At 37.8% G+C, this 22,609-nt stretch overlaps 1 protein-coding gene across 3 annotated transcripts in view; it reads right to left on the reverse strand.

The window, feature by feature from the left end:
- Positions 1-22,609, reverse strand: part of TRIP4 (thyroid hormone receptor interactor 4) — a 63,050-nt gene that overhangs the window by 34,853 nt on the left and 5,588 nt on the right. For 2 of the 3 annotated variants that reach the window (XM_037155744.2, XM_037155743.2), the window contains exons 4-8: positions 16,314-16,526; positions 13,912-13,990; positions 6,890-7,016; positions 4,320-4,535; positions 423-549 (exon numbers count right to left, since the gene is read on the reverse strand). In XM_037155744.2, the coding sequence (XP_037011639.2) occupies positions 423-549; positions 4,320-4,535; positions 6,890-7,016; positions 13,912-13,990; positions 16,314-16,526 (762 nt within the window). Of the gene's footprint in view, positions 1-422; positions 550-4,319; positions 4,536-6,889; positions 7,017-13,911; positions 13,991-16,313; positions 16,527-16,892; positions 17,024-22,609 lie in introns of those variants that run through there. The other variant, XM_053670139.1, reaches the window with a different exon arrangement.

A 22,609-nucleotide genomic window follows, 5' to 3' on the forward strand; every position in this document is an offset into this window, starting at 1 on the left:
CTCTCCCTCTCTTCTTTCTTTCCCCTCTAAAGACAAATAAATAAAATCTTTAAAAAAAAGAAAAGAAAAATAAATGACAATAATGAGTATGTGAATTAATGTATTAATATAAAACATCACTTATGGGACTACCCATATTCTATACACTCCACCCCAAAAATAAACCACTAACAAAAGGACCATGAAATTACTGTCTAAATCTCCACAGCACTTAACAAAGACCTCTTTTTGGAAATACTCAGAAGATAATACAGGTCAACTTGTCAGAAGTGCTGCAAAAAGACTGGAATATATTGAGCCAGTCTTGGTAAGTGTGTTGAGAAAGCAGATTAGTATTTAAAGCCTAATGAAGAGGCATACTTGAAAGGAGAAATAGGGGCCCAAACTTCTTCCATTATCAGTTAGAGCAAAGGTCCACTAACCTGGGGAGGGGACTGGTACAGGTTGGGATTCACCAGAATTCTCAAAGGCTCTTCAGAAGATCTATCCAATTTGGTCAGTGGTTGGTTCAAGGTTCCACTGGCAATGGCCTGTATTGCCTCATCTCGTCTGTGGTTAACAAACCAAAGGATGCAATAATTGGTAATGTTCTATGCTCAGAACATCCTTACTTACCATCACCAACAACCCTTCCACAGTAATAAAATTTAAAATTCAAAGAGGGGTTCATGGATGACCCCCTTCCCTGGCCCCACAATTTCCTTCTGTTCACTCCAACAACACTAAGGAATGAGTCAGCAAATGTTCCAGAATGCTAAGAAAATACGTTGGGCAAACTACAGTCATTCATCTGTTTACCCAGATTATTAAAATGTCAGAACTAGAAAAGTAGCCTAGAAACAGTCTGACCCTCAAGAGAGTATTATTCTATGGCAGCCTATCTACTCAACACATTCGATTATTTCACTGCCCACTCAGGAATCCCTCACTACACTCTTCCCTGCTGATCTGAATTTGCCTCAAGGCCCCAAAGTTCTATTGAGGCCCTCTACTAGCCCCATACAAAAATGCTTCCACCTTTCTCTGAAGTCCTGTAGCACCTACTACTTAATCATCAGATACAACCTGTGATCATGTTTGGTATGACTATCAGGCTCTAAACCTATGTGATAATTTTCATTTGTGGAACTCATTCTCCTAGAAAAGTAAGAGACCACAGGTCCTGCAGAAACAGTATCTTATTCTATTCTATACTACTACTTTACTCCATGCCCCTGCTGGATACTTGACCAGTGTGGATGATGATAATTCTGAGGCACAACATAATGAAAAGCTTCTACCAGTAAAAAAGGCTGAACCTGACCTTGAATATAATCAAAGAGATAGTTGTTAGGAACCTCTTATATGCAAGGCAACTTAAAAGGTGTGGAGGACATTGGTTCCTGCCTTCAAAAAGCCTAGAATCTAATTTGCAGGTTTAAGACAGCTATAAAGATGAACAAAACATGAGAGAATGTAATTAATACTATGAGACACAATCCATCTGGTGGTTATTATCCTATCATCCCATGTGCTGTAGTTAGTAGGTTCAGGAGAGAAGCAGATATTTGAAAGGCAGAGGTTGGGGGAGGGAATTTCCAAACCAAAGAAGCAAAAACAGAGACATAAAGTTTAAAAAAAAAAAGAGTACAAGAATTTGAAGGAAGAGGTGAGTCTAAAATACAGTGGTGGGGCGGTGGGATCTGAAGGGGGGAAATACTGTAGGTTTAAGACACAATACACTGCTAAGTGTATCCAGAACTGTATAATGTATAAAAGAAATAATACAAATAGCTAATCATTTTTAGAATGTTCAGATTTACCAGCATACAACCAAAGCATAGACATGTAAATATAAATTATAATGAAATACAATTTTTCATGTGTCAAAATGGAAAATATGTTCTTTAATTGTTGAGAAGAGAATGAAGAAACTAGCACTTGATATCTGGTGTATAGCTGATAAGACAAAAAGTTTACACAATTTAAATTTTGAGATGCTGCCCAATTTAACTTCTAAAAGGCTTACCCTCTTTTTTATTAGATATGAAATGATTTTTATTGGTAAAGCAATCCACCTTCATTATGAGAAATACAAATTAATACAGAAAGAAAAGAAATTCCTAAACCCATCGCTCAGAAATATTTTTTCTTTATATCTGTGTATCATATACATAATAGGTAAAAATAAATAATTATTTAAAATCTAGTGGTAGAATTTCTTATAGGAGAGAATAACCTTTGTTTAGGAACATTCTATGGTAGACTTTCCAGGACTGAAAGAGAAAAGCCAAGGACTGGGCCTTGTGAAAACACTACTGTTTTCAGTATTATCCAGGGGTGCATGTGTGTGTATGAGAGACAGACACACACACAGGAAGAGAGGTGTGTCTTTTTCAAAACGGAAATCAGGGTAAGATCTCTATGAGCTTTCTTTTCAGTACTGTGCTGGAGCCAATATGTGCACCTCTTGCCAACTCTAAGTGGCCATAATGGCAATTTTTCCAAGATTTAATTTTTTAGAGCAGTTTTAGGTTTATAACACAACTGAATGTAAGATTCAGAAATTCCCCATATATTCCCTGGCCCCACACATTCAGAGCCTCCCCTATTATCAACCATCCCTCACTAGAGTGGTACATTTGTAACAATTAATCAACCTACAATGACACATCATTATCACCCCAAATCCATAGTGTACATTAAAATTCACTCTTGGTGTTGTGGCTGTACTGTTTTATTATTTTTATTTGTACTGATTTGGGGGGGCTCCCTATGCTCTTCCTTCTGTGCAGCTGTGTGTGTCTCTACACACACACACACACACACACACATATATATATATATATATATATATATACCACTCATATATATTTAGTTCAGAACTAGGGACTGGCCCTCTGCTGTGTAATTCACACTGGCCATTGTTCATGACACATGAACACATGGGACACAAGGCACCTCAAAGTCTAATCTTGCTTGTGCTTGTTTATCTCCTAAAAAGGCATCCAACTGTAGGGTATATAACTGTCTGATCACTAAGCTGTATGCCTGATAGAGGCTGTACCATTTTAGTAGTCCCATCCACAGTAAAAGAGCATACCCATTTTCCTACACTCACAGATTATGCAATATTATATATTTTATTTCAGCCAATTTTATGATACTTTAAAAATCTGCATTTCTTTGATAACTAGTTGAGCATCTTTTCAAATGTTTAATGACTATTTATATTTTCTTACCTCTAAATTGTCTATACTCAACCTCTGCCCATTATTCCACTACAATTTTTTTGTCTTTTTCTTTTAATTTGCAAGTCTTTATATAATACAGATATTACTCTTTGACTATTTTTAATATTTATTCATTTATTTTTAAAGAGACGGGAAGGGAGGGAGAAAGAGGAAAAAAACATGAATGTACAGTTGCTTCTTGCGTGCCCCCAGCTGGGGACCTGGCCCACAACCTAGGTAACCCTTTGGTTCCCAGGCTCAATCCACTGAGCCACACCAGCCAGGGCTACTCTTTGACTATTAAAAATGTTGAAAATATTTCCTTTCAGTCTGGTACTTTTTTACTTTATTTAAAATATCTTAGGTCTTTTTGACTTTGGGGTTTTATATCCTGCCTAGAAAGAGATTTATCACACCAAGACTAACTATATTCTCCTTTATTTCTATATTTCTTTCTGATTCTTTTATTTTTTTAATATTTACCTTCTTAGTCAAATTTATCACAGAATGACTTGAGGCAGAGATCTATTCTAGATTTTTTTTCTAAGCTGGTGGTCAATCATCCCATCGTATATTTAATCCTTTCCTTACTGTTCAGAAATACTACCTTTATCAGTTACTAAATTTACACACAGACACACAACCATGCACACACACAATGTAGACCCACAGGTCTCTTTCTGGATTCTATTACGTTTCAGTGATCTAGTGCTGTGCCCAAACTGTAACTCATTGTTTTAAAAACAGTTTTTAATAAAACAGTGATTGTCTAGTAGGACAAGCTCCCCTCTCTGTTCATTTTTTTTTAATAATATTTTATTTATTTATTTTTAGAGAGAGGGGAAGGGAAGGAGAAAGAGTGGGAGAGAAACATCAATGTGTGGCCCCACCCTGCCACATTCCCGGTCACACCCTCCGGCCCGTGCTCAATCCACTGAGCTACACCAGCCAGGGCCATTTTTAAAATTTTATTAGCTACTCTTACATGTTTTTATTCCAAATAAATATATTAATTTTTAAAACAAAAATAATAGATCCATTAGAAGGGGCAAATCTTTTACAGTCAAACCACCCCCTTCTTTCAGACCCTTTCTGCTATCCACTTACCTGCTATGATACTCAGCTAGCGGATTTTCATCTTCCACAATCTTCCTGCCTGCAAAGTCAATGGTGATTTTCTTAGAGAGCCGAGAGGCATGTCGAAATTCCCTTAGCTCCTCCTCTCGCTTCTGCAGAGTTTCCCGCTCAATTTTGGACAACCACTGGTTAGAATCACTGGCAAAGTAATCTGACTCATCATCAATTACTTGGGTCCTTCGAATGCTAAAAAAAAAAAGGAAAAAAAAGACCTGGCAATTAGGCCACCTATTGACAAATAAAGACTCGATTCCTGGTAAAGTATTTCAAGGCAGCTCGCTGTTCTAAAGGTTATTATATCAAACAAGGAGGCCCAATAATGTTCTAAAAGCAAGTCAAACTCCGCTTGGTTCCCAGCTCCTGCATATATCTTATTCCAACTGCAGGCTCAGTTTAGCTCCTAAAACTAATCTCATCCTCAGGCAGGAAAAGACAAAGCATCCTAATCCACTGTCCTTCTAGCCTTCTTACTACTCTAGTCCTCATCTTCTGAAATTGGGCTTTTGCCTGGTTTTGTTGCATCTGAGTTCATGCTTTGGCAGCTTACTTAACACCAGAGTCCCTCTATAGTTGGGACCCAGTCTATTCCTGCTAGGGCCAATTGCTACCCTTTCCCTTAGAAACTGGTGCTCTAATCTGGATTCGAAGTCCTGTGGCTTACTCTTAGGACACCCTAGTATTCTACTACTACATGTCAGTTCCCCCTGCTCAAATCTACAGTACCTTACTAATACAATAGCCAGTCTAAGATATGATAATCAGGCCTGTTTCTAAGATTACACCAAAAAAGAAACTGAGAACTAGAAATCTTGATCCACTCTCTCATTCTACAGATGATAAACCCAGGGCTCACAGAAGTGAACTGACTCTAAAGTCACAAATCAATTGAATTTGTGCATAATTACCAATTTATAACATGCCTTTACATAGGCATAGGGAGACAATGAAATCATATTCATATATTTATTTCAATTATTCAGCATTCAGCTCGATTTGTAGGTTATTACGTAGACCGAGAGTGAGAAGTTTAAGATGCCTCAGGAGAAAATTGGTCCTATATGTAAATCTAAATAATGAAACTGGTGCTATTGAACACATCAACAAAAAGGCCATTTCAATAGGGAGACACTTTTCCAGTTTTTATTTATCTAGAAATGTACTCCATTTCTAATTCTATTTCTAATGTTAAGTTTTACTGAGTAGGGCTAAAAGTGATTTTTAAAGGATTAAGAGTAAATATGGAATTATAAACCTTGTGATGGATGTACTTAAGGACTAGCTTTCAGAGTTATATCTCATGTATTCATAGCAAGCTGTTTGGTAGTGGTAGGTGTGTCTAACCAAAGGATCATAATGCCAGGGATAGATGACTAGGTCAGTTACAATAAGTAAGAGATTAGGAGTCTCTCTAGGAACCTTCACACTCTCACATGGCCATTTGAAGTGTGAGCATTTAAGTGATATTTAATATTTGCTTTACCACTAACTGGTCTTCAATATATGCATTTGGTACAAAAGAAGAAAAAATAAAAGAGAGAAAGAAAGAAAAAAATAGAACTAGCAAATTGTTTCCTGAAGAGAAGTCAATAAGCTAAATGACAAAAGCGTAGGAATATAAAAGCCAACTTAGGGACATTTTAATATGTTAATCATTGAATCAGAAAACACATTTAGTGTCCAAAGGAAGGAGAAGGGTAAATCATGCCTTCCCCTGAAGTGCCATTACCTAGGCTCTCCCAGAGGCTGTATCTCACAGACTCCCCAGAGCCGAGCACAGCAGTGTGCACACGACAGGCACTCTAACATATACGATGATTGAATGGCTACAAGTGAAACAAGTGGGGAATTCTGTCAACCCAAATCAACTTTCTGGGGAGTACACTAGCATGTGCCAAAAATCAAAAAATGTTTCAATGCAGGATCCTCTTGTGGGAGCCAATCTTATTCAAACATGAATTCAAAAACAAATGTAGGCTTCCTATGTAAAGCATCCTATTGTTCTTTTCCTATAAATTTTTTCACATTCCATTCCTAAGGCTGTATCAAGTGCCAAAATAATGATTTTTCTTTTAATTGTTTTAAAAATATTTTATTTATTTATTTTTCGAGAGAGAGGAAGGGAAGGAGAAAGAGTGGGAGAGAAATATCAATGTATGGTTGCCTCTCATGCGTCCCCTGCTGAAAACTGGCCTGCAACCCAGGCATGTGCCCTGACTGGGAATCGAACCATGATCCTCAGGTTCACAGACCTGTGCTCAATCCACTGAGCTACACCAGCCAGGTTCTTTTAATTTCTTACTTATTGATTTTAGAGCGAGAGGAGAAGAGAAAGAAACATCCATTTGTTGTTCCACTTATTTATGTGTTCACTGGGTAGTTCTAGTATGTGCCTTAACCAGGGATTGAACCCACAACTTTGGCGTATTGAGACAACATTCTTATCAACGGAGTTACCTGGCCAGGGCCAAAATAATGTTTTAATAGGCAGAATCTGTGGACTAACCTGCTTCCTAGCATTTGTTATTCTAACCACATCATACCTAGTTCTGTCAAACTCTAACAGTTTGTCTTTATGCTTGACAGCCTTCTCCAGACCAGACTTAAATCGCAATTCTTGATGAGGAAGGTCCTTGGTAGAGACATCCACCTTTACAGAACTCTCTGACCCTGAAATTCAATAAGGAAATCAAATGATGTCAGCCTATAACACAAGTTAATTGTTAATATTGCGCAGCAGAAAATAAAGTATCAGAAGATCTGACTCTACTCTGATGACCAACAGACTTCATTTCAATGGAAAACAAATAAGTACACAGACAGTGCTTGACATGTAATAGGTTCTCGGTAATTGTTAAGCTCCCTTTCTTCCGCTGTGGAAATCTGGATCACCAAACTATTTAACCACACAATATATAATGCCTTATAAATAGAAAACTTTATTGAGTTGAACTGAATATCACCTCTAAACATACTTCTACATATCAAAACTAAAAACTAAATAATAGAAGAAAAAAGGGAAGCAACTGTAGAAAGGAGACAGTAATAATGAGAACTTATTAGATGCTAGGGCACTTAATATATATTGTATTATTTAATCTTCATGATAACCTTGTTAGAAAGTTTGTATCATCTTTGTTATACAGATAAGAAATAAAAGTTCAGAAACAATGAGCTTACTGAGTTCACAGAGAAATTAGAAGGTACAAAGAAAATTTAAACTTAGGTCTAAATCTAAAGCCTACATTAATTCCTTGGCCCATGTGTTATCTCCTTTGTGAAAACATAGTATAAATATCTATGTATCCATATACATACACACACATACATATATATATATATCTCCCAGAAAAGAGAGCCATAAATTGTGATAAAACCAAAATTAGTTAGGAAAACAACTAGGTGATAATAACGGCTCACCTATCTCTTTACATAAAACTTGAGGCCTGTTCAAAATCCTGTAAAATCTGCCCTGGCTGGTGTGGCTCAGTGGACTGAGCTCCAGCCTACAAACCAAAATTCTTCTTTTAAAATCTTTCTTTTAAAATTTAAAGAAAGCAAGAGCGAAAGCAAGAGAGGGAGACTGACTGATTCTTATATTCTGAATATTATAAAAGAGTTTAGATGCCCTGGATGGTGTCGCTCAGTGGACTGAATGCCAGTCTATGAACTGAAAGGTTGCCAGTTCGAATCCCATGAGGGCACATGACTAGGTTGCGGGTCCCCAGATGGGGGCGTGTGAGAGGCAACCAATTGATGTTTTCTCTCCCTGTCTTTCTCCTCCCTTCCCTCCCTCTCTAAAAAATAAATAAATAAAATCTTTTTGTTCTTTTAATTTAGTAATTTGTGAGACAGAGAGACAGAGAGATAGATCGATTGATCGATCGATCAGTTTGTTGTTCTACTTATTCATGCTTTCACTGGTTGATTCTCCTACATGCCCTAACCGAGGATCTGATGCTCTAACCAACTGAGCTAGCCATTCAGGGCTAAATAAATAAAATCTTTTTTTAAAGATTTTTAATTTATTTTTAGAGAGAGGGGACGGGAAGGAGAAAGAGAGGGAGAAAAACATCAATGTGTGGTTGTGTCTTGTGAGCCCCCTATTGGGGACCTGGCCCCCACAACGCAGGCATGTGCCCTAGACTGGGAATCGAACTGGCGACCCTTTGGTCGCAGACCCGCACTCAATCCACTGAGCCACACCAGCCAGGACTAAATAAAATCTTTTTTAAAAAAACACTTAGAATTACCTTTTCTCATAATAATGACCTTATAGAAATCCTAACTTGAAAAGTATGGAGACCTGTTCAACCTCATTAATAATTCTGAAAAATTACAACTATGAAAAATTAAAAATTTGAAATGTCAAAACTCAGTGATGACAGGATCTCAGGTATAAAACTAATATCGTTGTAGATGGTACAATATGTTTTGGTAATGTAATAAGATAAATACATCTTAAGTGTCAAAAATTATCAATATTCTTTAACGCAATATCCTTTTCTCAGGAATTTATCACAAGAAAACAAATAAAAAGATATATTAACAAAAAATGACCACTTGTGGTATTATTGATAATTTGGAAAGGGTCAAAATATCCAGTAGAAAATAAGTGATCATAGTACAATAAATTGAGTTAATAGATTATTTTTAGCCATGAAAAACAATAAATATGAAGACTATGTAGTAACATAAACACTAATTTAAAAATGTTAATTGAAAATAGGAGAAACAAATATACACACTCTGATCACTCCTTTATAATATTTAAAACCCCCCAAATATTTTCTTTTTTTTTAAATTTTTATTTATTTATCTTTAGAGGGGAAGGGGGGAAGGAGAGAGAGAGAGGAACATCAATGTGTGGTTGCCTTTCTTGCGTCCCCTGCTGGGAACTGGCCTGCAGGGAACCGGCCTGCAACCCAAGCATGTGCCCTGACTGGGAATCGAACCGCGATCGTGTGGTTCGCAGGCCCGCGCTCAATCCACTGAGCTATACCAGCCAGGGCCCAAATATTTTCATATGTGGAAATGAATAAATATGATTTTTTCTTTTAAAAATGTCCTTATCTGGTAGGGGGAAAATGGAGACAACTGTATTGAACAAGAATAAAAAAAAAAGCAATGTCCTTAACTATTTATTCACATGTTTTTCAACTATTAAAGACTTAAAAAAGAGTTGCAAAAAAAGAGAGCTCCTGATAAATTTCATTCAGCTTCCATTAATAACTTATCTTATATAACCATAGCACAAATATCAAAAGTAAGAAATTAACATCGGTACAATGCTATTAGCTAAATTACAGACTTTATTTGGATTTCAACATTTTTTTCATTAAAGTTATTTTCCTGTTCTGGGGTCCAGTTCAGGATCCTGTATCGCAGTTAGTTGTCAAGTCTTAGTCTCCTCCAATCTGTGACAATTCTTGTCTTTTGTAACTTTGCAAATTCTATTCTTTTTTTTTTTTTAATAATTTTATTTATTTATCTTTAGAGGGGAAGGGAAGGAGAGAGGGAGAGAAACATCAATGTATGGTTGCCCCTCGTGTGTCCCCTGCTGGGAACTGGCCTGCAGGGAACCGGCCTGCAACCCAGGCATGTGTCCTGACTGGGAATCGAACTGCGATTGTCTAGTTCACAGGCCCGTGCTCAATCTACTGAGCTACACCAGCCAGGGCGCAAATTCTATTCTTAATGTTCATCCAACACTTTTAGCACACACTGGCGGATCTTAACTGTAACCGTTACTGCTCTTATGGTGTTCTAATGATGATTTTTTATTATCCTCATTCTCTCATTTTATATTTAAAAAAATTTTTTTAATCATTTAAAAATTTTTTCAATCACACTTGACATACATTATTATATCAGTTTCAGGTGTATATCCCAGTGATCATACATTACATAACTTACTAAGTGATCATCCAAATAAATCTCACATCAATCTGACACCATACATAGTTATTATAATATTATTCCTATGCTGTACCTTACATCCCCGTGACTTTTCTGTAACTACCAATTTGCACTTCTTAATCCCTTCACCTTCTTCACCCATGCCTCATCCCCCTCCCATCTGGCAACCATCAAAATGTTCTCTGTATCTAGGTCTGTGTTCTGTTCTGCTTGTTCTGTTATTTGTTTTTTTAGATTCAATTGTTGATAGGTATGTAGTTATTGACATTTTAATATACACATATATTTTTAAATTTTTATTTCTTATCCTTACCTGAAGACATGCTTACTGATTTTAGAGACAGGGGAAGTGTGGGAGAGAGAGAGAGGGAAATATTGACGTGAGAGAGAAACATCTACTGCCTCTCGTATGTGCCCCAACTGGGGACAGAACACACAACCTAGTTATATGCAAACCCACGACCTTTTAGATTAAAAGGATAATGCTCCAACCAATTGTGCCACACTGGCCAGGGCTAATGTTCACATTTTTTATCTTTTCTTCTTGTTCCTCTTAAAGAACCACCTTTAACTGGCCAACCCATGTGTCCAACTCACGGACTGCACACTACGTGTGGCCCAAGGTCGCTATGAATGCAGCCCAATACAAAACTGTAAATTTACTTAAAACCTTTTTTTGCTCATCAGTTTTTACTAGTGTCTGTGTATTTAATGTGTGGCCCAAGACAACTCTTCTTCTTCCAGTGTGGCCCAGAGATGCCAAAAGGTTGGACATGTTTAACATTTCACGTAATTCTGGTTTGGTGGTGCCCTGGACAATGGCTCAGTTGGCTGAAGTATTGTCCTGTACACCAAAAGGCTGTGGGTTCAATTCCTTGTCAGAGCTCGTACCTAGGTTATTAGTATGATCCCAGAACAGGGAGTGTATGGGAGGCAACCAATTGATGTTTCTCACAATGATGTTTCTCTCTTTCTGCCTTCTTATCTTTCTAACACCGATTAAACATATAAAACAAAAAATACTGATTTGGTGGTAGTGAACTCCTTTAGCTTTTTCTTGTCTGGGAACCTCTTTATCTGTTCTTCAATTTTAAGTATAGCTTTGCTGGGTAATCTTGGTTGTAGGTTCCTTATTTTCTTCACTTTGAATTTTTCTTGCCAATCCCACTGGCACGCAAAATTTCTGTTGAGGAATCAGCTGACAGTCTTATGAATGCTCCCTCTAGGTAACTAATGCTTTTCTTCTATTGCTTTTAACATTCTTTGTCTTTAAACTTTGGCATTTTAATTATGATGTATCCCGGCGTGGGTCTCTTTAAGTTTGTCTTGTGTGGGACTGACTCTATGCTTCCTGGAATTGTATGTCTATTTTCTTTTCACCAAATTAGGGAAGATTTTTGTCGTTATTTTTTCAAATAGGTTTTCAATTTTTTACTCTTTCTCCTTCCAACACTCCCATGATGAGAATGCTGGTACTCCTGAAGTTGTTCCAGAAACTGCTTACACTATGATCATTTTGGAGGGACTCTTTTTTTTGCTGTCCTGATTGGGTATTTTTGCTGTCCTGATTTGGGTAAAAATACCCAATCAAATCACTGATACGATTCTTGGCTTCATCTACTCTACTCTTGATTCCCTGTAAATTCCTCTTAATTTGTTTTTTTTTCCCCCCCATTTCTAACTGGTCCTTTTTTATGCTCTTGAATTTCTTAGTAAGTTCTCTGAGTATCCTTATAACCAGCATTTTGAACTCTGCATCTAGTAGGTTACTTGTTTCCATTTTGTTTAGTTCTTTTTCTGGAGTTTTGTTCTGTTCTTTCATTTGGGGAATGTTTATCTCTTCATTTTAGCAGCCCCCCTGTGTGTGTTTCTCTGTATTAGGTAGAGCTGCTATGTTTCCCAGGTTTGGCACAGTGGCCTAATGTAGGTGTTCTGTAGGATCCAGTGGCACAGCCTCCCCGATCACCCAAACTGGGCATTCAAGGTATGCTCCACACATGTGGGCTGTGTAAATGCTCCTCTTATAACTGAGCTTGATTGTTGTTGGCACATCAATGGGAGTAATTTACCCACCCCGGCCTCCAACCACCATGGAAGATCAGCTATGCAGAAGCTCACCCCACACAACAGTACTTACTTCAGCAGGGCTCTGTTGCCTGCTGAGTCAGCCCCTTAAGCATGTAGCCTGTAGGTTGGGTGGTAGTGCTTTGGTGTGGTCTGAAACTGTCCACTGGGTGTGCAGGTTCTGGGGCCTCCCAGCAGGTATGGGCCAAGGTCAGCCACCATCTATGCTCTGCCTGGGACCACCAGGCGTGACCTACAAAGCAATCTGCAGATGGCTGCTACTTGTACTGGGCTTAGAGGTGCCCAGGTGAGAGAGAGTTAGAACACTGAGCCTGATTGCTGCTGGTGCTGGGCCTGGGGCCACTTAGTGAGAGGTACAGAGTATGCTGAAGCCAGATGCTGCTGGTTTGAGAGATTTCAGGAAAATCTGAAAGATGAGCCAAGGCAGGCCATTTATGTGAAAAAGCTACTGGAAACAGCTTGAGTGGGCCTGAAAATTGGATGGGGTGGGACCTCAGGGAATCACCAGGATGCAGCAGTATGAGCCAGGTTGATGGGAGTCTCAGATATGGCCCCCTGCCTTCAGGTTCTGGGTAGGGAAGGGCTCACCAAAGGAACAATGGCCTCTAACTGCAATTCTGTCAGGGAGAAAGCTGCCACACCTTCAGCTTTCACCCTTTTCCTACATGATCCAGTTCCTTCCATGTATAGCCTTGGTGCCTTTTTAGCTGCTGCCCCAGCACTAGAGCTCAAAGTGAGTCAGAATGAGTCTGTGTGTGTGAGCCCTTTAAGAGGAACTGCCTGGGACTCCAGCTACTCTGTCTCCCTCGGCCTCAATCTGCACTAGTTTTTCCAACCAGAGGTTATGGAACCTTCTCTTCCTGGCACTGAAACCCTGGGCTGCGGGGCCTGGTATAGGGCTGGGACCTCTTGCTCCTCAGAGGGACTTCTGCTACAAGATATCCCTCCCAAATTTTATTCACATGTGGGTGTGGACCAGCCCATTTAGAGTATCTGCCAAGTCTCAATGTAGCTTCTTCTTTAATTCCCTAGTTGTAGAACTTCCAGCCAGCCAGATTTCAGGTAGTTCTGAATGATGTTTGTTCTGTAGTTAAGTTGTAATTTTGAGGTGGTTGTAGGAGGAGGGAGTACTTCCTATGCAGCCATCTTAACTGGCAGTCCTATAATTCCTATTTCTTTACTAATATTCTCTAGTTGGTGTAACAGTTTTCTTGGTTTTCTGAGTTCTTCATTGTTTCCTTAGCCTGAGCTACAGACACAACTTCCATGTTAATATCTTTTTTCCTATGAATGGGCCATAATTTCTCAGTTTTTCTGCATGCCTCATAATTTTTTGTTGAAAACTGCACACTTTGAGTATTAGTATATGTCAACTCAAAACATCAGATTCATTCACTTAGAATTCTTCTATAAGAAAGAGCTGTCCCTTCTCCCCATTTAGTTAATTCAAGATATTAACTTTACTCATTGGGTTATAGTCCACTACAATTACTTGTTTTTTCACTCAATGTTATGTGCTCAAACATAAGAGAGGGAGAGTAATCAGAAGATTACTGCCTACCTGACATGAGCTTCTTGAGCAGTTTCTGGCTCTTGTTTGAGTCACGTTGTAAAATATCCTGCTCTTCACGCGTACATACCTATAAAGTAATAAAAGTCACATGATCCAATACTTATTTATGTTGTTTTCCTGATATACCTAAAAAGTAAACTTAAATTACACATTAGTTTGGCAATAAAAAAATGAGACCATTGACATTTTTTTATCCAAATATACCAAAAAATATATATTCAAATTGAGTTTTACCCAACTCTTTCTATTTCTCCCTTCTTTGATGAACTATACAAAAAACTGATCTCACTACAAGAGACCCTGAATGACTTGGCAGTTTTAAAAAGAAATCTAACCTGCCATGGCTGGTGTGGTGCAGTGGACTGAGTGGTGACCTGTGAACCACAAGGTCAATGGTTTGATTCCCAGGCAGGGAACATGCCTGGTTGCAGGCCAGGTCTCCAACTGGGGCATGCTAGAGACAATCAATTGATATATCTCTCAGATAGCAATCTGTTTCTTTCCCTCTTTTTCTCCTTCCCTTCCCCTCTCTCTACAAGTAAACAGATAGCCCTGTCTGGTGTAGTCAGTGGATTGAGCATGGGCTGAAAACCAAAGGGTCGCCAGTTCAATTCCCAGTCAGGACACATGCCTGGGTTGTGGGCCAGGTCCCCAGTAGGGGGTGTGCAAGAGGCAACCACGCACTAATGTTTCCCTCTCTTTCTCCTTCTGTTCTCCTCTCTCTAAATATAAATAAAATCTTTAAAAATAATAAAAGTAGATAAATAAAATCTTTAAAACAATTTTAACTTTTAAAGGAGAAAGATTTGCCATCATTGAGAATACTGCAAAAAATATTCAACACTTTTTAAAAAAGCCTTCCAGTTCTAATCATGCAGTCCATGTCTTGTAGGAGAAATTATAAGCAGATATCTTATTATAAAGACATAGAGAAAAAAGCAAATTACAGTATCACTAGTGAAATCCTGTCTAGCTTTTATGCCATACATATTTTGTTTTTGCCTTCGAATATTATAAAATAATGACTACATTAAGCAAAATAAAGTTTTGTTTATTATAAAATCACTGCAGCCCTGACTGGGGGGCTCAGTTGGTTGGAGCATCACCCCGTGCACCAAAAGGTTGGGGGGTTCAATTCCAAGGCAGGGCACCTACCTAGTTGTGAATTCAATCCCATTTTGGGTGCATAGGGGAGGGTACTGATTAATGTTTTTCTCTCACATCGGTGTTTCTCTTTCTCTCTCTCTCTAGAACCAATAAACATAACCTCAGGTGAGGATGAAAAAAATAAAATAAAATCACTGCAACTGTTGGCCCTGGCTGGTGTAGCTCAGTGGATTGAGCGCGGGCCTGCAAACCAGAGGATCACGGTTCGATTCCCAGTCAGGGCACATGCCTAGGTTGCAGGCCAGTTCCCAGCAGGGGACGCACGAGAGGCAACCATACATTGATATTTCTCTCCCTGTCTCCTTCCATTCCCCTCTAAAGATAAATAAATAAAATCTTAAAAAAAAAAAATCACTGCAATTGTAAGAAGGGAGGCAGAGAAGGAATTAGTTAAAGAGTTGCTTATAAAACTGCCAGGCTTAAAGGACAATCTACTTTACATTCCTGTTTCTTGAACTGTTAGATTTCCAGGGGATCTAACTGAAAACCCTGTATTTCACAGTAGTTGGACAGAGTTCCTTCCAGGAGCAATAGGTTGTTTCTCTAGAGAAAGCTTCATCTGGGAGGACATTCACTGCCATTTTCTGAACATTTCTGGTAGTAGACATTACATTTTTCAGGTTATCCATTTTCTATCAGCTTGTTCTCTGAGTATATTGAAAAAGTAAAGGCTCCTAAACAAAGCAATTAAAGGTAAAATAAAACAATATAAAATAGTACCCTTTACCAACACCAAATGCCACTGCTTCAGCCAGCCAGCTCAACTGGCAGAATAAGCTTTCTAGACAGTTCATTAGGGTGTTTTTAACAGAGGCATTGCTGCTACACTCTTGAGGTCATTCTCTCACTACAGAGCAATAAAGAGGAAGTATCCTAGAAATACAGGTGTTAATGACCTGAGGATTATGTCACAGTGGTTTTGTCACGGTGGGGATATGTCCAAAGATTTTGACCAGAAAGTCTGACATTTTAGGCCCTAATGTTTTCTTGAAGTTAATCTGACACAAGACTTGGGTCTCTCAACATATGTCTTCTCTGAACTCTTCTTACTAACGAGCCTCATTATTAGGATGTAACCTTGAGTTTTTGCCTAAAAAAATCCTGCTACTACAGTTTACTGGATATTGTAGGGAAAAAATTTACTATGAAAAAGAGTACGAGAGATGTAAATGTCCCCACTTATTATTAAACCGGTAAAGTAAAATAAAATAAAAAACTATTACCAGAGAACCGCAGAATAAGCAAGGGCCAGAGCCCTCTTGTTCACAGACTATACGCCCACAGATCAGACAGTTATTGATCAGCTTGTGCTTCTGGCCCAAGCAATCACAAGGGTGGCGACCTGGGATCAGGACTGCAAGTTTGTCTTGTCCCTCTTTTGTGTATAAATTAACGAACTTCGTCTTCTTCTTTAAGGAGTTGCTGGTCTCTTGTGCCTAAGTGTACAAAAATATCAGAAATAACATCAAATAGTTAATGACAATACAAATAGTTGAAAAGAGAAAAACCTCAGTTCTGTTTAATAACAACTTACACGCTACCTTGGAGCCAAGAAAGAAAGGAGTAGGAGAAATACAAATTAGTTATAATCAGGGGTCTAAAGAAAGATTATGCTCTAGAAAAATGAGCTAACAGACTTTGCCTTTTTGACCCTCTATTATAGCTGGTGGAAAGTAGTTGTAGCAGTAAAAACTGATTGTGACGTATTTAAGCATAACTTGAAGATCACGAGAAACAAAAATGACTCTAAAAACAGATGGTATTTGCCCTGGCTAGTGTGGTTGAATGGACTGAGTGCCGACCTGCAGACTGAAAGGCTGCTGGTTCAATTCGTAGTCAGGGTACATGCCTGGGTTGCAGGCCAGGTCCAGAGTTGGGGGTGTGACAGAAGCATCCGACTGCTGTTTCCCTCTTTTTCTCTCTCCTTTTCCCTCTCTCTAAAAATAAATAAATAAAATCTTTTAAAAAATAAAAGCAGATGGCCCTGGCTGGTTTAGCTCAGTGGATTGAGCTCAGGCCTGCCGACCAAAGGATCATGGTTCGATTCCCAGTCAGAGCACAAGCCTGGGTTGCAGACCAATTCCCAGCGGGGGATGCATGAGAGGCAACCATACATTAATATTTCTCTCCCTCTCTCCTTCCTTTCCCCTCTAAAGATAAATAAATTAAATCTTAAAAAAAATAAAAGCAGATGATACTCACAGACTTGGAAATACAAATAAGAAAAAAATCAGTAAAAAACAGATTCAGTAAAATAGACTCAGACAGAAAACACAATAGAAAAGGGGGCAAATGGCCTAAATAGGAATGTCATAAAAGAAGATACCCAGCCCTGACCAGCATGGCTCAGCTGGTTGAGCACTGTCCGGCAAAGCAAAAGGTTGCTGGTTTGATTCCCATTCAGGGTACATGCCTGGGTTGCAAGCCTTGCCCCCAGTTGGTGCTTGTGCGAGAGGCAACCAACCGATGTTTTTCTCCCTTTCTTTTTCCTTCCCTTCCCCTCTGTCTAAAAATAAATCTTTTTTTTTTTTTTTTTTCAAAAACAAAATATCCAGCTTTGGCTGGTGTGGGTCAGTGGGTTGAGCACTCGCCTATAAACCAAAGGGTTGCTGGTTCAATTCCTAATCAGGGCACATACCCAGTGGGAAGCACATGAGAGGCAACTACACATTGATGTTTCTTTCCCTGTCTTTCTCCTTCCCTTCCCCTCTCTCTAAAAATAAATAAATGAAAATCTTAAAAAAAAAAGAAGATATCCAAATGGCCAATAGTATCATGAAAAGGTGCCTAACTTCATTAGTTATCAAGAAAATGCACAATAAAACCACAATGCATACAACGACATACCAAGCAGAATGGCTAAATTGAAAGATAGAAGATACAGAGTACTGGCAAGGATACAGAGCGATTGGAGCTCTCATACACTGTTGGAGTATAAACTGGTAATTACTAAAGCTGAACATATGCATATCCTGTAACCGTGTGATTCAATTCTTGGATATATACGCAACAGAATGTATAAATATGTCACTAGAAGACATGCAAAAGAATGTTCATTGCAGCACTGGAATTGGAAACTACCCAAATGTCAACAGCATTGATGTATTCACGTAATAAGATCCTATGTAGCAATGAGAATGAAAAAGTATAGCTATATAAAACAATATGGATAATTCTCATAAAGCATGTTAATTGAAAGAAGCCAAAAACAAAAGAGTGCATGTTATTTAGCTCCATTTATACAAAGTCCATAAGCAAGAATAGTAATCTATGATATTAGAAGTCAAAAAGCTGTTTTCCTGGAGAGGGTTATCATTTGGGGACACACTGGGGGTCACCTAGAGGAATGATAATGTTTTGTTTCTGTTTATACAGGTATGAGTCAAAATCCATTTGTTCAATTCAATATGCAAGTTATAAAATAAAAAGTTTCAAAAGTGAACTGTATTTATTAGCCTCCGTGTTAGTCCATTTAGGCTGTTATAACAAAACACCATAGACTGGGTAATTTACAAACAGCAGAAATTTATTTCTCAACGTTCTGGAGGTTGGAAGTCCAAGATCAGGGTGTTGCATGGTTGGGTGAGGGCCTTCTTCCAGGTTACAGAAATGACACCTAGGTCACTGTGTCCTCATGTAGTGAAAGGGGCCAGGGAACTCTGTGGAGTCTCTTCTATAAGAACACTAATCTCATCCATGAGAGTTCCACTCTCATGACACAGGAATCTCTCAAAGGCCCAGCACCCCGATATCATCACGTTGGGCATTAGCATTTCAACATGTGCATTTCTGGGGGATACAAACATGTAAACCATAGCTGCCTCTCACACATAAAGCGTATAAATACTTCTCTCATGCTGTGGTCTTATTTCCCTTTAAACGGAGAGTTTCTCAATTATTTCCAGAGACTGAAGTTTCATAGTAGAAAAATCTCAAGAGTTCTAGGGGATGCAAAAATATAAGGAAGAGAAACAAATCTTTAGTAAGTATAAAGAGATGTGATAGGAACAGTGGGGCTGGGTAGAGGCAGCCAAAGATGGAGGGATGGGGACATCTATAATACTGTCAACAATAAAAAGAAAGGGGAAAAAAGAGATGTGACATGCTCTAATGTCCAAAACAAAAAGCTGAGCTAAGATAAAATCCAATAAGTCAATTTAGGTAAAAATTAAAATGTCAGACAAGTGCTAGATTTTATATAGTCTAGCAGGTCACAGTTTTTCAATATAGTCAATTATATCTTTGTCTCTCAGGGCTGCTAGTGGAGGGAATATTAAAATCTCTAAGCAGAAATTTGTATTTGACTCTCATTACAGTATCCAGCTACAATGAAATAAGGTTGGAGGGATTAATTAAGAGCAGGGCTTTAATGAGGTCTCATATATAATGGGCGGTAAGTATTTATTGAGAGGAAGAGAGGGAGAAAAATAGAGAAGGGGAAAAAGGGGCAAGCAACACAATTCACAGCATATCATCCCACTACTTAAAATCGTCACTGGCTTCCCACTGTGCTTGTAATAAAATCCAAGCTGCATTCTAATAACCATAAAGCCTTACATATGGCCTCCATGTACTCTTCAACTTCATCTACATATCATTCTTTTCCTGCCCATTATGCTGCAGGGACACAAAGCTTCTGATTCTTCCTACAACACCTTTGCCCATCTCCCCTTTGCCCTTGCTCTATCTGTACTGTTTCTAGCCTGTCTCTTTACACACTGACTCCTTTTCATATTCAGGTCTCAGCTGTTATTTCAGTCCTTTAGAGACACTTTCTCTGAATAACCTACCTAAACTAATATCTGTCCTACCAATTACTACTAATCACACTGTTGTTTTTATTTCTTTCATGGCAGTTTTCACCATCTATTATTACTCAAAATTTTTTTCTTTGACTCTTTTTTCCACTTTTCCTCTGAACCACTAAAATGTAAACTCCAGGAGAGCAAGAAAGTCTAATGTGTCTTGTTTACTGCTATAACTCTAATGTATAAATCAGTTCTTGACACACAGCAACATGCAATAAAAATTTCTGAATAGCCAGATGAACTGTCTGTGAAAGCTGAAGATAGATTTATCTATAGGTCCATTTGTAGGTACACTTTGATAATCATTACTCATGCTTTCAGATCTGTGAATTTGCCTACTTGCTAAAATTTACTTGTAACCCCCAAATCAATACTCCAAGTGCTTTCACAGAATGGCAATGAATTTGAGTCACCAAAGGAACGTATTTCCAGCTAAGGTCAAGCAAGGCCATGATTTGCCTTCTTGTTTCAGCTCTCACTGCATAAACATGTGTTGTTTTTTAGATTATTTGGTGACACGTTTTCACACTTTTATGCTTCTCACTGGTGATCTCACCACTTAAAATGGCCCCCATGCACAGTGCTGAAGTGCTGTCCTGTGTTCCGAAGCATGAGACGGCTGTACTTTACATAGAAAATACATGTCTTATTAATAAGTTTTCTTCTGCCATGAGTTACAGTGCTGTTGGCTGTGAGTCAATGTTAATGACTCAACAACATATATTAAATAAAGTGTCTTTAAATAAAAACACACATGAAATAAGGCTATGTACTGATGGGCTGATGGAACTGTTGTGACCAGAGGCTCTCATGTAGGCCCCTAGAAAGTTCAGTATTCACTAATTCAGTATATACACTGGGGCTTTAATGGGAAATTACTACATAGGGGATAAACCATTTTTTCAAACTTATTTTTCAAGTTTGCTTAATGAATACAAACACGTAAGGACAAAACGTAGACTCAGAAACAGGTTCTTGAGAGATAAATTGCTCTGAAAGCATTAAGAAATATAAAATTTATTATTAAATCATTATTAATTTGAAGATTTTTCCCTACTCATCTGGAAATTTAAGAGTGGTCCCCAGCTTTCACTTCACCTTATGAAACCTACTTAACAACAAGCATCAAGGCACCTTATCCATTAAAGACCATTAATATAAACAGCAAAGTTCTCTGTCAAATTATAATTGGCACTTACCACACTAAAAATCTAGTTATCACATAGCCGATGCAGGCTTCTTTAATGTGGATTGGTAAATGAGTGCACTGACCAAACACATTAAAGCAATATAGGACCGAATAAAGAAAAATATTAAATAATTATTAAAAATAAATGCTTAAAAAATTTGTACATATAAAGTTAAAAATATTTACCAATAATATTTAAAAAGAAAACTAGAATTTGTTTAGAAAGCATCCTTAGGACACTGACTCAAACATGCAATAAAAATTTCTGAATAGCCAGATGAACTGTCTGTGAAAGTTGAAGATAGATTTATCTATAGGTCCATTTGTAGGTACACTTTATAATCATTACTTATGCTTACAGATCTGTGAATCTGCTGACTTGCTAAAATTTACTTGTAATCCCCAAACAGAGTAATAGTTCCCAGACTATTAGATAACAACTTTCTATCCTGGCAGAGACAACGGAGATAACGGACAAGCAGAGATAACAGAGATAATAGTTTTCAAGCTATTTTCAGCAACTTTCTGTCCTGGATGTTAAAAGTTAATTTATTCCCAGTCAGGGCACATGCCTGGGTTGCATGCTGGTTCCCTGCAGGCCAGTTCCCAGCAGGGGATGCATGAAAGGCAACCATACATTGATGTTTCTCTCCCTCTCTCCTTCCCCTCTAAAGATAAATAAATAAAATCTTAAAAAAAAAAAGTTAATTTATTACAAGTTTGTTATCATACTGTTATTTCATAATTACTTTAAAAATTATGAAATAAGGCTTTAAAAATTTCATCCATTATTCATCATATTAATCAGATAATATTTTTGTTATATTTTTATGTTACTTTTACATTAAGATTCTATATACTTGCAATTGACACATAAAATATATATTCATACCCATTTATAAATACTTCTACTTTGAAAGCAAGTATTTTTATTAGTAAGAGTAATACAAAAAATTACTCAAATAATGTTTAGGTGGATTACAAACCTAACTGTGATGAACATTTTCCCAAATTCTATATTTTGAAGAATAACTTTATTAACTGCATTGTATTCCATCAAATGAGGGAACTCTTAACTTTTTAAATTATACTTTATTGATTATGCTATTACGGTTGTCCCAGTTCTCCCCCCTTTGCCCCCTTCTACCCAGCACACCCCGCTCTGTCAGGCAATCCCCACATCACTGTTCATGTCCATGGTTCAGGCATACAAGAGGAAACTATAATTTATTTAATCTTTTTCTTATGGCTAAACAATCAGGTCAGTTCAAATTTTCAGTATTATAAATAAAATTGTACAGAAATAGTGTTTAACATTCATTTTGAATTATTTTCTTAGATCAATAAATCAAAAGTATATGAACATTTTCCATGGTTCTTCATATATGCTGCCAAACTGTCCTCAAAGCGTAAACCAATTTACACTGCCATCAGCACTGTACAGGAGGTTACTGTTTTATTGCTTCATCATCTCTAAATACTCTATATAGTTGACAATTTGACAGGCAGAATCTCAGGGATT

This window comes from Artibeus jamaicensis, unplaced genomic scaffold (genome assembly GCF_021234435.1).
Source record: "Artibeus jamaicensis isolate MK-2021 breed Jamaican fruit bat unplaced genomic scaffold, CSHL_Jam_final contig_548, whole genome shotgun sequence".
In the NCBI taxonomy this organism is placed as follows: Eukaryota; Metazoa; Chordata; class Mammalia; order Chiroptera; family Phyllostomidae; genus Artibeus; species Artibeus jamaicensis.